A 13,699-nucleotide genomic window follows, 5' to 3' on the forward strand; every position below is an offset into this window, starting at 1 on the left:
GTCAGTTACTGCCTCCTGTTACTAATGACTAATGCGTATCTGCAACACACACTCACACAACTGGGTCTCATTTATGAAACACGAGCAAAGTAAATATGTAAATCACTCAAAATTCAGTTCAAATCTACTGTAAGCCAGTGATTCTCACCCTATAGGACTCCAAGCTGCCCAGTTGGCCAAGACAGTATCTGAAGGCTGACCATTTAGGCTTGTTTTCAAACTTTAGGTACAAAAATTATTTTAGCACAATTCATTTTGGGATTGTTTCATAAACTGAATGATCTTCAGGGTTCTCATTCTTGAAAAATTGTTCAATTACAAATATTTTTACTGCCAAAGACCAAGTAAAATAATTGAAATAATTCTACCCAGTAAAATAATTGAAAAAATAAATAATTGAAAAAATACTATTATAGAAATATCATTGTTGTTATCATTAAAATATTTTATTATTATTTTATTAATAACTCCTTTATTTTTTTAAGTCTATACTTTGACCCAAGACTTTTGGTTCTTACAAAAAAAAAATTGTTTTTGCCATTTTTGTTTATTCTAAAGCCTGTTTTGTTATATATATATATTAGTATATACAATTTTTTTTTATGAACTTATATGATCTTTTCATTCATGATTACTGAATTTAAAAATAATGATAATAAAATAAAAATACTTTTGCTGATTTGTACCCAATAAAACATTTTAGAAATTAGATGAGTTAGAGATGTATATTCATTCTAAAAATGTCCATGAATTTATAGTATTTTATTGATTTTGTTTTTGATCTTTAAAAAAATCACAATTTTAAAATTCCTAATTTTGCAAGGCCTCGGAAAACCTGGTTATTACAAATAAATTAATTTTTGAACTTATTTAAAATAAGAATTTGTAGCTGTTTTTTTTTTTTTTTTTTAAAGGTCTTATTTTCATAAATTATTTTTAACTTTTGAAAATTTGCTGAGGCACCTTACTTACAAACAGTTCACACAAATTCTGCTTGTGTTTCATGAATAAGGCCTATTTTCATATTTAAAATAGTTCTAAAGCAAAGATGGTTTTATTCAGTCCATATTCTAGCCCCCCAAAAACCTTCAATAAAAAAATTTCAATAACTCCCCACTGATTTCACAACATTTTCAGTGTCTCTTTAAGACTGGCCTCATGCATTGTTTCACTTATACATCAGCTTTGTTTAATACTAACAATCTGACCATTTCATGAACACATATTTGATCTCAGTAGATGTGATTCATCATGTTGTCTGCTTGTATTGCCATTTGTTTGATGTTTATTGTTATAATTCTGGCCACCTACATGCTCTAATTCAGTCTCTTTCTTGTAGGACATAGAGGAGACGATGAACACTGCTCTAAATGAGCTGAAGGAGCTCGAGCGGCAGAGTTCTGCGAAACACGCCCCTGACGTGGTGCTGGACACCCTGGAGCAGATGAAGAACGCTCCCACACCGGCCAGCTCCACCGAGTCCCTGAGCCAACTCCACGGCCTCCTGCTGCGGCCCGCCGTCACGGAGCCGCCCATGCGCCGCAGCACCAGCTCCTCCAGCGATACCATGAGCACCTTCAAGCCCGCCGTGGCCCCGCGCATGGGGGTGCAGCTCAAGCCCCCCGCCCTGCGGCCCAAACCCATGGTGGCGATACCCAAGTCGGGAGCAGCGCAGCATCCGGCGGCCCCTCCACAGGATCCACAGGACAAATCCTGCACCATGTGATTCATTGTGGGCCAAACGTTCAGGGACAAAGAGGACCACTGCTGTCAGAGCCAGATTTAGAGTGGATTTTATTGCCAATGAACGTGGTGACGTGTGGTTCTTAATTTTTGCAACATTTCATTCAGAGAGTGAACTAAAGCAAATATAGATACCTAAAGATACTAGAAATATGTTACTGTGGTTAATGAGGAGATGGTAGTTAGTGTGTATACAATTCCAACACTATTATAGGAATTATTAATAAACTAGAATAACATCGATCGCATGATTCTGAGGAAGAGTAGAGTTAGTTAAACAGATGTTTACTATTTCAGAGATTTACGTCTTTTACGTTTGGTCGATTCCAACGAACTTTTTTAGATATTCTAGACACCTGCAACTAACGGAAAGCAGTTTATTTGTTTTCAAATATTGTTTGCATGCTTGTCTGACACCTTATTTTTTTTCCGCAATAGTCTATGTGAATAAATTAAGGAGTTGTGACAATGATATTAAAGAAAGCAACAAATCACTACAGCTTCCTGCGGTATGTTGTTAGGGTGACTTTCTCTATATCAGTAGTTTACATCCACTAGAAAAACTGCTAAATGTGAATAATACAGAAACTAAGCAGGGTCGTTGGTTTCTCTGTTTACAGCTAAAGGATTGTGGGAAATGGGTCTCTTTACATCTCAGAGTGATTTCTAGTCTGGACTTTTTGTGGAATGTTGATGTTGGAAACGCACTGCCATATAAGGGCATGTGATGTCACATCTTCTGCCCGTCCTGATTGGCTGTCGATGTTAAAGTTGTATCAGTAAGGCTTTACTTTGAATATTATATTTTTGATAGTAATATTTGAATATATGCCCAGGGAGTTTGCGTAAACCACATCCGCTTACGTTGAAGAAACATTTTCCTAGTTTGTTTTCTTGATTTCTTATTTAGAAACATATATTGTGTATATAAATGTACATCCATTAAACCTTTTTTTTATTTTTTGTCTTTACGTTCATTACTTTCTCCCAGGAACCAACTGCTCTCTATAAACAATATTTTTGTAGTATCTATCTGCTTAATTAGATGTAATCTGTGAATAGTCAAGTCTAGCTGCCAAAAAAGTAAAGTTCTTCAAGTGCTACTTAGAGATCGATGCGGATAGGCAACAAGAATCTTTTCCTTGTCAGCTTAGCTGTCTAAAACGCTCGGCTTGGTTCTACCCTATAAGCATGAACAATAATCCTTTTAGCTGTCATATGCAAGTACTTTTCTAGAAACTTTTGAGGCAATATTTCTTGTTGGTTCACCAAACATGGGAATGATGCCAATAGCCATGGACTCAAGAGACTGTTACTGCAGTGCTTTCGTGGGATAGTGCTGTTTCTTATGTGTGCTTGAGGCCCATTAACCCTTCGTAATTATGTCTCACACAGCACCGCACCGCACCCAAATTAAGTCACGCAAGGTACCCAAAGATAAAGAGTTATGTACAGCATCAGTCACTCCCGTGTATTTGCACTCCAAAATTGAAGATCTGGGATTTAGTATACAGTATATCAGTCTGCCGTTATCTGTGCATTGACATTCACGTTATTATGACAGTCTGACCATAGCTTAGCGTGTGTGTGTGTGTGCGTGTATTTGTACTGTATTCACTGATAATTATACAACCGTTAATTCATATTTAGGTAGGATATGCTATGAAATGTGTTTGGGTGATGTTATGAAATTGAAATCATTGAACAAAGGAGACAAACTGTACGTAACTTCAAGAAAATTAAAAGCAATGCCTGTTTTTAAACATGTAATTATAAGGAACATAATAAAAAGCCTTTTGATTACCGATTTATATTGAACGATATTAAACATTTTTATTTTCTTTGATTTTTTTAAGAGTGTACATTATATGCAAGCCTTGAGAAATGTTCTCCCTGCAAAACTACACACAGTAGCAGAATCTCTGTACTTAATTGCTGTTATATCAGTGTGTCCATGTACATCTCTGTACTCTGTACTTGTGAAAGTGCCTTTAAAACTGTTTTAGAGGAACTTCATCCAAACGTCCTCTGTGCTGTGGCATTCTTATTTCAGATCCAGTTGCTAGGGATTACGGTCAATAAATTATTACTAACGTTGTTTTAAGTTGTAAGAATGATCAAATAATAAAGATACTGCTTATACATTGTGACATTGCACTTTTATGTGAGACTGTATATTTGGCATGTAACATCCTAACAAGTTGTAGAGCTCTTGGAGGACTGCTCCGTCTTTCTAATAAAGAATATAGTTTGGTCAGTTCACCGAGGAGTCGGCTTGTGTTGTTTTGAGAATGGCAAGATTGTGTGTGATTAGATGAAGTCTTCACCATGTGACGCTTTCTTTGTGTCTTGAGATGTAAAAACAAAGTTTGATTATTTCCCAAGTGTCATCGCTAATGAGGAAGGAGCATCAGAACATTTTATAAAACAATATCTGTTGAAACATGGTTGCCCCAAACAACCTTTGTTATGGCTTCCATTGAAGATACACCTTAGCATTTATTATTTAAAAGCAATCTAATGTTCCACGTAATATTCAAGTCAACATCTGACTTATTAATAATATAATAATGAGATTGTTGTACTTGTAATCACACTTCTTATGTTTTCATTTCATGCTAATTAAGAATAACAGCTCATATCTTGTTTATGAATGAAATTTTATTTTGTTTTGTGGCCAGGCTCCAAGCCCTCTCTTCCTTTTATGTCTTTTCTGGTTCTTTTTGTAATCAATTATCAAACACTGCAATACAATTGAGATAGAAAAAAAAAAATTCTCATCATCTGGTCTGAAATAGATTTGGTATCCTAATAGACTTGGTAATCTTAGTTAAAACGGGATGTTTTTTAACCTTTTTTTTTTTTTGGTAATTTAAGAAATCACATTTTTTTATCTCAGAACTAAACAGGGAAAAATCAGGCTATCCTTCTGAATTTGTGGATATGCAATTTGCCATACAAGTGGACAGAAACAGGACCATTTCTTATTTGGTTTAAATAGAATTCTTTTTTTTTTTAAGTAATGAGGTGCTTTACTTTTACTTTTAGTCATTTAGCAGACACTTTTATCCAAAGCGACTTACAAATAAGAAAAAGTAACTAAAACTAAAAGTTAACACTCTGTAAATACTCTATACACACCCATTTAAGAAACTACAGAAATTAAATAAAGTTGACAAATGCATACAACAACATTTCAATAGTAAACATATAAATGAAATAAAATGCTTTTTCTCCCAGAAATCCTTTGGGAGTTCTGACCCTTACTTCACCCCATTAAATTTGTCAGTATGGATGGTGGCAACTATTTTAATGTTTTATTATTATTATTATTATTATGTGAAATGAAAGAGGCTGTGAGACATGACTTGAAAGCAGGAAGGAAATAGTTTGTTTGGGGCAACGGTCAAGGGTATTAAAAAAATGAGTTTTGCATGTCAGGTTTTTCCGGTTTAAGATCATTTTGAGTTCCAGTTGTAGCAACTAGTAGCTGCATTATAACGCAGTCGGCTGCCATCGTGGTCTATTGTATGGTTTCCTGGAGAGGGCACCAAAGACCAGCATCAGTTTCGCTTTCATTTCCGTTTAAATGCCCCAAACCATCGGCTAAACTCAAGAAAAGTGAAAGCGACTTACTGTCGTTGACGGCATCTGTGAAAATGAACATCGTCTCTAGACACATATTCACCTTTATCTGCAAACATGAGGGCTGCACGGATTATGGTAAAGTCGAGAGGGATTTGCGGCAGAGTATCACGGTGGCGGATCAGGTTTTGTCTCAAGTGCTCGACGATCACCAGAGGTTTGTTATAGTTCAGGATGAAGACTCGAAGCCCAGAAGCTCCATACCAGATGCTGACAGTCTGATCTTAGCCAAAACCTCACTGCGACTGTGTAAAAATGACAAATGTTCCGGGTGTGAAGACTTACACCTGTGTAGGTACTTTGTCTGTGGAAATTGCAGATTTGGGTAAGTAAACTTTGAGTTCCTTCTTAGGCCCTTGTTATAAATAATATGGAAGAGTGTCATTGGCATTTAATTAAAGACAAGGTATTGTAAGCCTTTTTCGACATGTATTCCTTAAGCTTTTGTGTTAGTACTAGGCCTTGTTTATTTGTTTGTTTACAAGTAGCTATTACCACTGACGGCCATTGTTAGTTATTATGACAATGCATTGCTATTTTTTTCACTAAATGTTAGTATTCCATTTGTTGCTGGTGACTATTTCAGTTTCACCAGTAACTATTCATCAAGTCATCCATTTAGTAGCTTGTAACTACTCGGATGTATTCCCCCTGCTGGAAAAAAAACAATAGAAAATGTAATGGATTTAATGGTTATAATGGGAATTGTATTGGTTTTAATGGAAACTATAATGGTGTCTACGGGTATGTGATGGATTCTATTGGTGGAATGTTAAATCCTATTAAATCCAAAACACACTACAAAAAGGAATTTTCTAATGTTTTACTGGAAAAAGCGAATGGTTTCTATTTTAATGGAAACCATTGGAATTTTTGTGATGGTTTCTATTGGGCTTCTATTGTTTTTTTTAGCAGGCCAGTTTTCTTAGTACAGCTAGTACTTAGGGTGTTACTGGTCAGAAAAATTTTCAGTGGTAAATGTTATGGGGATTAATAATAGAATGTATTTAACACAAATAATTTAATTTGATCATTATTATGTGAAATCTATGACACTTATTGTCTTCACTACATCTAAAACAGTGTGTCCACAGAGATGGGTTCAATCATTCATATGCTATAAAATGGACAAAAAAAAAAAAAAATTAATGATGAAATTGTTTTATCAAAAGTAACAATTAAAATAATATCTCATATCAAAGCAAGGTTGTTTTTCAGTGACACATGCATGTTTCGTAAGGTTGCAAAGTTGTGTCCCGACTTTTTTCTACATCGTCAGACATTCATACATTTATTCATTTTTACATTTACATTTATTCATTTAGCTGACGCTTTTATCCAAAGCGACTTACAATTGCTATGTATGTCAGAGGTCGCACGCCTCTGGAGCAACTATTATATTTTAACTTCATTAAAATATAATAAAATCAGGGAATATCAGGGGCAGCTGTCACTCTAAAGGACCCTCTTGCCACATTCCTCCTCTGCAGAGTACATCAGTGTCAGATAGGCTCTGCTAAGTTTATAGTTTTAGAATATTTTAAATCCTAATGTTAATATTTTCTTGTCACAACCATGATATGTCAACACCATCTTCCAATTTCTGAGGAAATTATTTGAAATATTTAGATAATTTTATTCTCCTGAAGCAGGTTCCATTAGCATCTAGAATCAAGGGGAAAAAACTAAATGGCTACTACATGAACTCAAATTTGTCAACACCTTTAGATGAGATTTTGTGCTCCAATGATATATCAAAATACTTCAAATGTGACTCTTGAATAAAAGCTTTTATAAACGATAACATACTCACTGTTTGTTTTTAATACAGTAATTGATTCAATTGATTGTTAAAATGACTACAAATGTAGGTTTTATGTGTCAACTCCATCAGTTCTGTCACCTCCGTCAGAGGAATATTTTGATAATATTTCATTATGATATTTTATATTTGTTGTGAAATTGTTGGTCACATGTGAATAACATGAGAATGTGTTTTAAAATGTTAAAAACATCTTGAACGCTGTTAAAAATAGAAATTATATTACACAGTCCAAGGTAAAAAGCACATTTTGTTAAAAAAAGAAAAAAGTTGGGAGGTTGTATCAAAGCATAGCTCAAAAGCTTAGTACATATAAGATACATAAATGTAGTTTCATTTCTCTGAGTACATGGTTTTATTTTTTCAATTTTGCACCCTTTGTTTTATCCCACTTGTAGTAACATTTTAGTCTTACTAGTAAAATTTGAATTAAACTAGCCATTTAATTAGTTATTACATATAATGAGGAAAAGGGCATATGCAGCTAGTATGATGAGAGATGTTACCAGCATCAACACTAGTCTCATAAATAGGTACTAATATTTAGTTTAAGAACTAGTAAAGTTAGAATAGGTGCCAGCAATAATTGTAATACGTGTACATACTAAATGTACTCAGTTAATAATTAACATTTACACAATGTTTGCTTAGTGGGACACAATTACAGCTTGTTGAAAATGACACAATTATATAAAAACTCTTCTGTTATCATACACAGATTCTATGATTTGTGTATGATGCATTTAAATTATTTAATTTTCGTTATTTGTCATTTTTAGGACAAAATGCAAAAATTCCCATGACTTAACTTCAGCACATAATTCTGACCTCCTGGAGAAACATGATCTTCGTGGCCTTGTGCATGGTGATTTGTTTCAACTTCTGCTTCAGAACGACCCCTCATTACTTCCAGAGGTCAATATCTATTAAACAGGTTTGCTAGTTATCTCTTGATTCATTCAAATGACTCTTGGAAAGTCATGTCAGACTCTGAACGGCATTTGAAGCTGACTTTAAAACATCTAGATTGTATAAACATTAACTTTTCACCCACATAAGCATGGCTCACTCTGCATAAGAAGGGAAGTAATTGCAGAAGCTGCTCAGACTTTTTGTGTGTTTAACCATTTCTGCAACCTGTGTCAGATATTTGAATTTTTATCAAGCATTTTTGGGTGAACTATTCCTTTAATATGATAATTTTCTTATAATGTGTAATGGAATTTGTACATTATAAAATGTGTGACTCCTGACGTTTTGTGATGTGTCTATTGTCTAGGTGTGCTTCCACTACAACAAGGGAAATGGCGTATATGGCAGCTGTAAATATAAGACAACCTGTACCAACCTGCACATCTGCCTGCACTTCCTGCAGGACGACTGTAAGTTTGGAGCAGCTTGCAAAAGGGCCCACAGCTTCGATGCAAGTGCTCAGAAAATCCTGAATGCCCGAGGACTCAGTCCAGAAAACATGCGAAAACTCCACAGGCTTTACAAGACCAAGTTACTGATTGCTTCTTCAGGTTTCAAGAAGAGTGAGACAGGTGAATGAAAGAAAAAGAGCCACTGATTCTGTTTAATTTAGCACATTATTTTGCACTGAACAGAACAGCTGTAGATTACCGCTGCGCTTGTTTTGTTTTTCTCCTCCGTGTCTCATTTCATTCTGTTTTCTATCCGAACAGTAGCTCTACCTGCAGTGAAAGGACGCACCAGACACAAATCCAGTAGCTCCGTCAGTGAAGCTGATCACAATGAAATCTGTCTCTTTTTCATACGCAATGGATGTAGTTTCAAAGGTGATGTCACTGAATCCTTAATGCAAATCACAAACAAGAGGTTCTCAACCTTGTGATTCATAATAGAAAATACATGTATGTTGTATTTAAAAATATATATTAATCAACATTAGCAAACTATGCTGTGAGCCTAATTTTATAGTTTTATAGTCTATAAACAAATTATACAGGTTATTTTGTGCTTAAAATACGTAAAATACACCAGTGCTTTAAAATATGGTGCAGCTGAGTTTCAAGGTCTTTTCCTGATTTTGTTCCCCTCTCTCTACTTCCTGTTCTCCTCGCTCACTGTTCTGTCTAATGAAGGCAAATATTCCCCAAAAATAATAACTTATGAAATATATGCTGTAATGTGACCTGGATGGAAAAGTGAACTCACAAGTGGTAAATATGAAGAACAGCTGGTACCATTTTCAAGCATTGTTCATGTAGACCACCAGCATTATAAAAGTTAGCTAAAACGGAAACCATTATAAAATATGTGACTTGAAATGATATAAATGTTAACAGAAATAAAATAAAACTTACATTTATTTTGCTTCAGCTAAAATTATTAGATCAAATTAATTTTTACTAAAATTAAAGTGAAAATATAAAATCTAATTCGAAATATTAATAAAACTACAATAATATATCAATTATACTAAAATAACAGTGCAGCATCTTAATTCTGTAGCAGGAGGGCATGGAGGTACAATAACTATGGTTGAGAACTCCTTTAAGTTAAGCAAGAAATATTTGTTTAAGTGTGTTTTCTTTACCATCCCATTATTTATGTTCCTTTAGACAAGTGTGTCCGTTTTCACCACCATCTACCCTATAAATGGCAGATATTACAGAAGGATGGGATTACGTGGGGAGACTTGCCCAATGAAGAGGAGATTGAGAAGGCATACTGCAGTCCAGCTAATGTTTTGTGGTATAAATAGATACTCAGAAATACTCAGTGGTATTTTAATGCGTTTTCAAATAACAGTCATATTGCAAATCTATCGTTCCATCACATCCCAAAGTTACCCACTGCAATAATTCACTGTCAGCTGTGATTATTCTATTCAGTGATAGCAGGTGTCCCTATAAGAGGAACAGTTACTGGGACAAAATTAGTCGTATTCAGCTGGTCATGTGATCTCAATATGTCTTCATGTAAATTAAAATGCTTTATTAGGTTATTGATGTAACGTGAGTGTACATGATTTTAAACTTTTTGTATTCGTATCTTTATATGCAAAACATAACTTTTTTATAAAGGGAAAAAAAAAACATTTATTGCACAATTAAATATTTGTATTAGCATGTGTATCTGAAGTGGCCAGTAATTGTATAGTGGCTTGTCTTGCCTTTTTAACACCGTTTTCCCCACCTGTTGTGTTCTCCATGTTGCAGTATTACTGAGAGCAGCACAGGGCATCATGTAGTGGACTTTATGTCAATGACATGTGGAGTGTCAGACGTGCGTCGGCTGTCCACAGCATCTTCTGTTACTAAACCCCCTCACTTCATTCTGACCACTGAATGGATCTGGTACTGGAGGAATGACAAGGGAGGTTGGACAGAGTATGGCAAAGGGGTCGGTGACACATTTTCAATATAATACCTCTCACAAGCAATTCTAGAACCTGAGTTTGAAAAATCATCTGTGATGTCAAATTTAACATGACGTAGAATAGCAATTATTTGTCAGTATATATTATACCAAAAAAAAAGAAAATCAGCTTTTAACTACATTTCACTGCAGTTATCGTTTGAATCTTACAGGAAGATTCTAAACTTGTGGCTTCAGCCACTTCAGAAGATCTTGAGAAACAGTACCTGGCTGACAATGAAAAAGAAATCTCATTCACTTCACAGAACTATCAATACATCCTCAAATTTAAAGGTACTTAACAGTGTTATTACTGTTAACTAAAACAATTGTTTTACTTTCGTGAAATAGTAGATGAAAAACTTGCTTTTGCAACATTAAACTTTTTTCTTGAAACTTAATTTTTGTTTTAATTATTAAAAATAAAAATAAAATAAAAATAAATTGAAGCTAAATAGAAAAAACAATGTCAAAATTATATAAAATTATGGCAAATCATTTTCAGAGATGTGCCAGCAAAATCTGAAGTACAAAACTGAAAGAGACGTTAGAAGAAGACCAAGTTTTGTTTCTGCCGAAGATGTGAAGAGCAAAATCAAGGGGTATGATGTATTGTACCATTTGTCCATTACATGCACACATATTAAACCGGATTTATCTGTTATTCAGTGCACTGTTGTGTATTGTGTTTTAATTAGAAGTGAGTCTCCAGACAGCTCAGGATCTTCTTGTGTGGAAGTTCCACCTTACTGGGACAAAGGAGCTCTTGATAACTTCACCTACAAGGTATATAGTCCAATCACACTGAGTACATGAAGGTAATCAATTTGGAAATCAATTCTGTACTGTACTTAGGGTTATAGATGAAGATCCATACTTCTACTCTTACTGCTCAGCAGTTTATCCAAAGCCAGTTACAAAAAAGGAAGATCAAAGTTTTTACGTTTGTTGAAAAGTATCCGGTACCAACAGTCATCTGTAACATAACAATACTGAATTTCTGTTTCTTCAGACTGTTCCTCTGCAAAGCTCTTCCAAGGAATACCAAAGGGTGAGCTCAATGTTTAGTAGAACACTGCCCAGAAGCATCATTCTCAGCATTGAAAGAGTGCAGAATCTCTCTCTCTGGAGGGTCTTTCAGTGGTACGTTTTTTTTTTTTCCATATAGTTTATTTGCACAAGGCTATTACATACAATACTTCAGCAATACTGTGTGTATCAGTCATTTCATTTTGATCTTTAAATAAATGTTGCTAGAGCTTTTCTCAGAACTAACTGTTTTTCTGAGCCATTTTAGTGGGTGTATGCAGTCACTTCCCCTCAAGATCATACAGATGTAGTTCAATTCAATTTCACTTTATTGTTAGAATTTCTTCCAAAAATTGTCTCGCATCCCATAGCGTTTACTATATTTACAATACAATACAATACACACACACAAAAGTACACACTGGTTCACATCCATCTGCAGTACATAAGTACCTTCCATTCCTCAGAATCTTGCAGCCTACTTAGACCCCCTATTCTGATTAATTAATTTTACTGACTCATGAACAAAAGATTTATGTAATCTGTTCAATCTGGCAGATGGTACGGTCAAGTAAAACACATTAACTATAAATGTGTTCCATGAAATGTGTGATGAGAAAGTAAACAAGTACTTAATCTGAAAAATATAGCTATTTTGTATCATGTAATATGAATATTTAATATGAATATTTAGATTTAATTATAAATATATTATATAAAATGTATTTATTATGCAAACATAATAAAATAATGTATTGTTTAATATTAATATTTATAAGTCTGGCTTAAGTGCGCAAATACACTTTGTATAATTTACAATGTACACCTATTAATAAATATAAAATTTTTTAGCAGATACTTAGTAGTATTTTGAATATGGTACACTCTATTTATTGATTTGATTAATTCATTATACCATGTTTTTTTCCTAGGCAAAAAGAACAGATGAATAAGAGAAATGGAGGGAGTGCAATTGACCAGCGTTACCTTTTCCATGGTACAGATGAGTCTCTCATAGCAGCAATTTGTGAGCAAAACTTTGACTGGAGGGTCTGTGGAAGTCACGGGACACTTTATGGGAAAGGTATTTACATATGTGTATAACAGTTCTTGTCATGTAGCCAACAATCGAAGAGTTATTATTGAATGCTTTCCCAAACATTGCATATTTTTGAAAGTGTGTGTTTTTTTTTTTTTAATCTTTACAGGCAGCTATTTTGCCAGAGATGCTTCATACTCTGACAAATATGCAAAATCCAGGAACGGCAAGACCAAGAAAATGTTCGTGGCACTGGTGCTGGTGGGAAACTTCACAAGGGGTAATAATACTTTAGTTCGTCCTCCACAGAAACCCAACAGCCAAAGCTTTTATGACAGCTGTGTTGACAATGAGAATAACCCAGCTATTTTTGTCGTGTTCGAGAAATTCCAGGTCTATCCTGAGTACATCATTGAATACTCTTAATTGGTATAGTAAAGGTCTCCTTACTTATTTCTTGAAAGTACTGTTACACAGACATCACTGAACATAACCGAAATTAATAATTAATTTTTAATTTTAAAAATTAATAATTAATTTGACTAATAAATCCTCTGTGACACACTCCACTGTGCAGTAAAAATGAAAAAAAAAAGTTAAAAACAAAATAGCAGGATTTTATGTAGATGTCTTTATGTATTAACTGCAGTGATTGTATTTTTCTTGCTGGCTATGGCACTGAAAAAAAAGGGTTTTATGAAATTCCTAATCTTATTGTATAGCCAAAATTTCACCACTAACAATCAATCAATAAATAATCTATTGTATTGCACTAGATGAAAATACAGTATGAAAAGTAAATGTTTTAGTTACAATTGTATGAATACTGAGCATTACTTTATGTAATTCATGTTCAATGTATTTTAATGTTGAATAAGGTGAATGGAATTAAAGTGCTGGTACGGTTACAAACTATTATTTTCATTATTGCAAAAATTTATTTTATCAGAAACAGGCGAGATTGGATCAAGTCAATGTTAAACTTCAACTTGATTTTTAGAAAAATATATAATTAGTTTTTACATTATTAATAATAA

The 13,699-nt window shown here is 34.1% G+C and overlaps 2 protein-coding genes across 3 annotated transcripts in view; both read left to right on the top strand.

The window, feature by feature from the left end:
- The window catches only part of LOC306888042 (SLIT-ROBO Rho GTPase-activating protein 1-like), a 116,900-nt gene extending 112,896 nt beyond the window's left edge, over positions 1–4,004 (top strand). For both annotated transcript variants that reach the window (XM_079446142.1, XM_079446143.1), the window contains exon 22: positions 1,340–4,004. In XM_079446142.1, the coding sequence (XP_079302268.1) occupies positions 1,340–1,726 (387 nt within the window). In that variant the 3' untranslated portion in view covers positions 1,727–4,004. The remainder of the gene's footprint in view (positions 1–1,339) is intronic.
- A 1,265-nt stretch (positions 4,005–5,269) lies between these two features.
- LOC306888044 (protein mono-ADP-ribosyltransferase PARP12-like) lies at positions 5,270–13,571 on the top strand. The gene is made up of 12 exons (XM_079446145.1): positions 5,270–5,713; positions 7,990–8,125; positions 8,490–8,754; positions 8,896–9,009; positions 9,796–9,928; positions 10,396–10,579; positions 10,768–10,888; positions 11,100–11,196; positions 11,293–11,380; positions 11,607–11,737; positions 12,556–12,707; positions 12,832–13,571. Exons 1-12 carry the CDS (start codon positions 5,274–5,276, stop codon positions 13,086–13,088), a joined length of 2,118 nt encoding a protein of 705 aa, XP_079302271.1. The 5' UTR covers positions 5,270–5,273; the 3' UTR covers positions 13,089–13,571.
- Positions 13,572–13,699: the final 128 nt, after the last annotated feature.

Source organism: Barbus barbus (genome assembly GCF_936440315.1).
Source record: "Barbus barbus genome assembly, chromosome: 22".
Classification (NCBI taxonomy): Eukaryota; Metazoa; Chordata; class Actinopteri; order Cypriniformes; family Cyprinidae; genus Barbus; species Barbus barbus.

Excerpts from the sequence above, each read along its gene's own strand:
- LOC306888044 (XM_079446145.1), top strand. The coding sequence starts at position 5,274 with ATGGTTTCCTGGAGAGGGCACCAAAGACCAGCATCAGTTTCGCTTTCA. Across the intron at positions 8,126-8,489 it reads ACCCCTCATTACTTCCAGAG|GTGTGCTTCCACTACAACAA; the intron begins GTCAATATCTAT and ends TCTATTGTCTAG. Across the intron at positions 10,889-11,099 it reads ATACATCCTCAAATTTAAAG|AGATGTGCCAGCAAAATCTG; the intron begins GTACTTAACAGT and ends AATCATTTTCAG.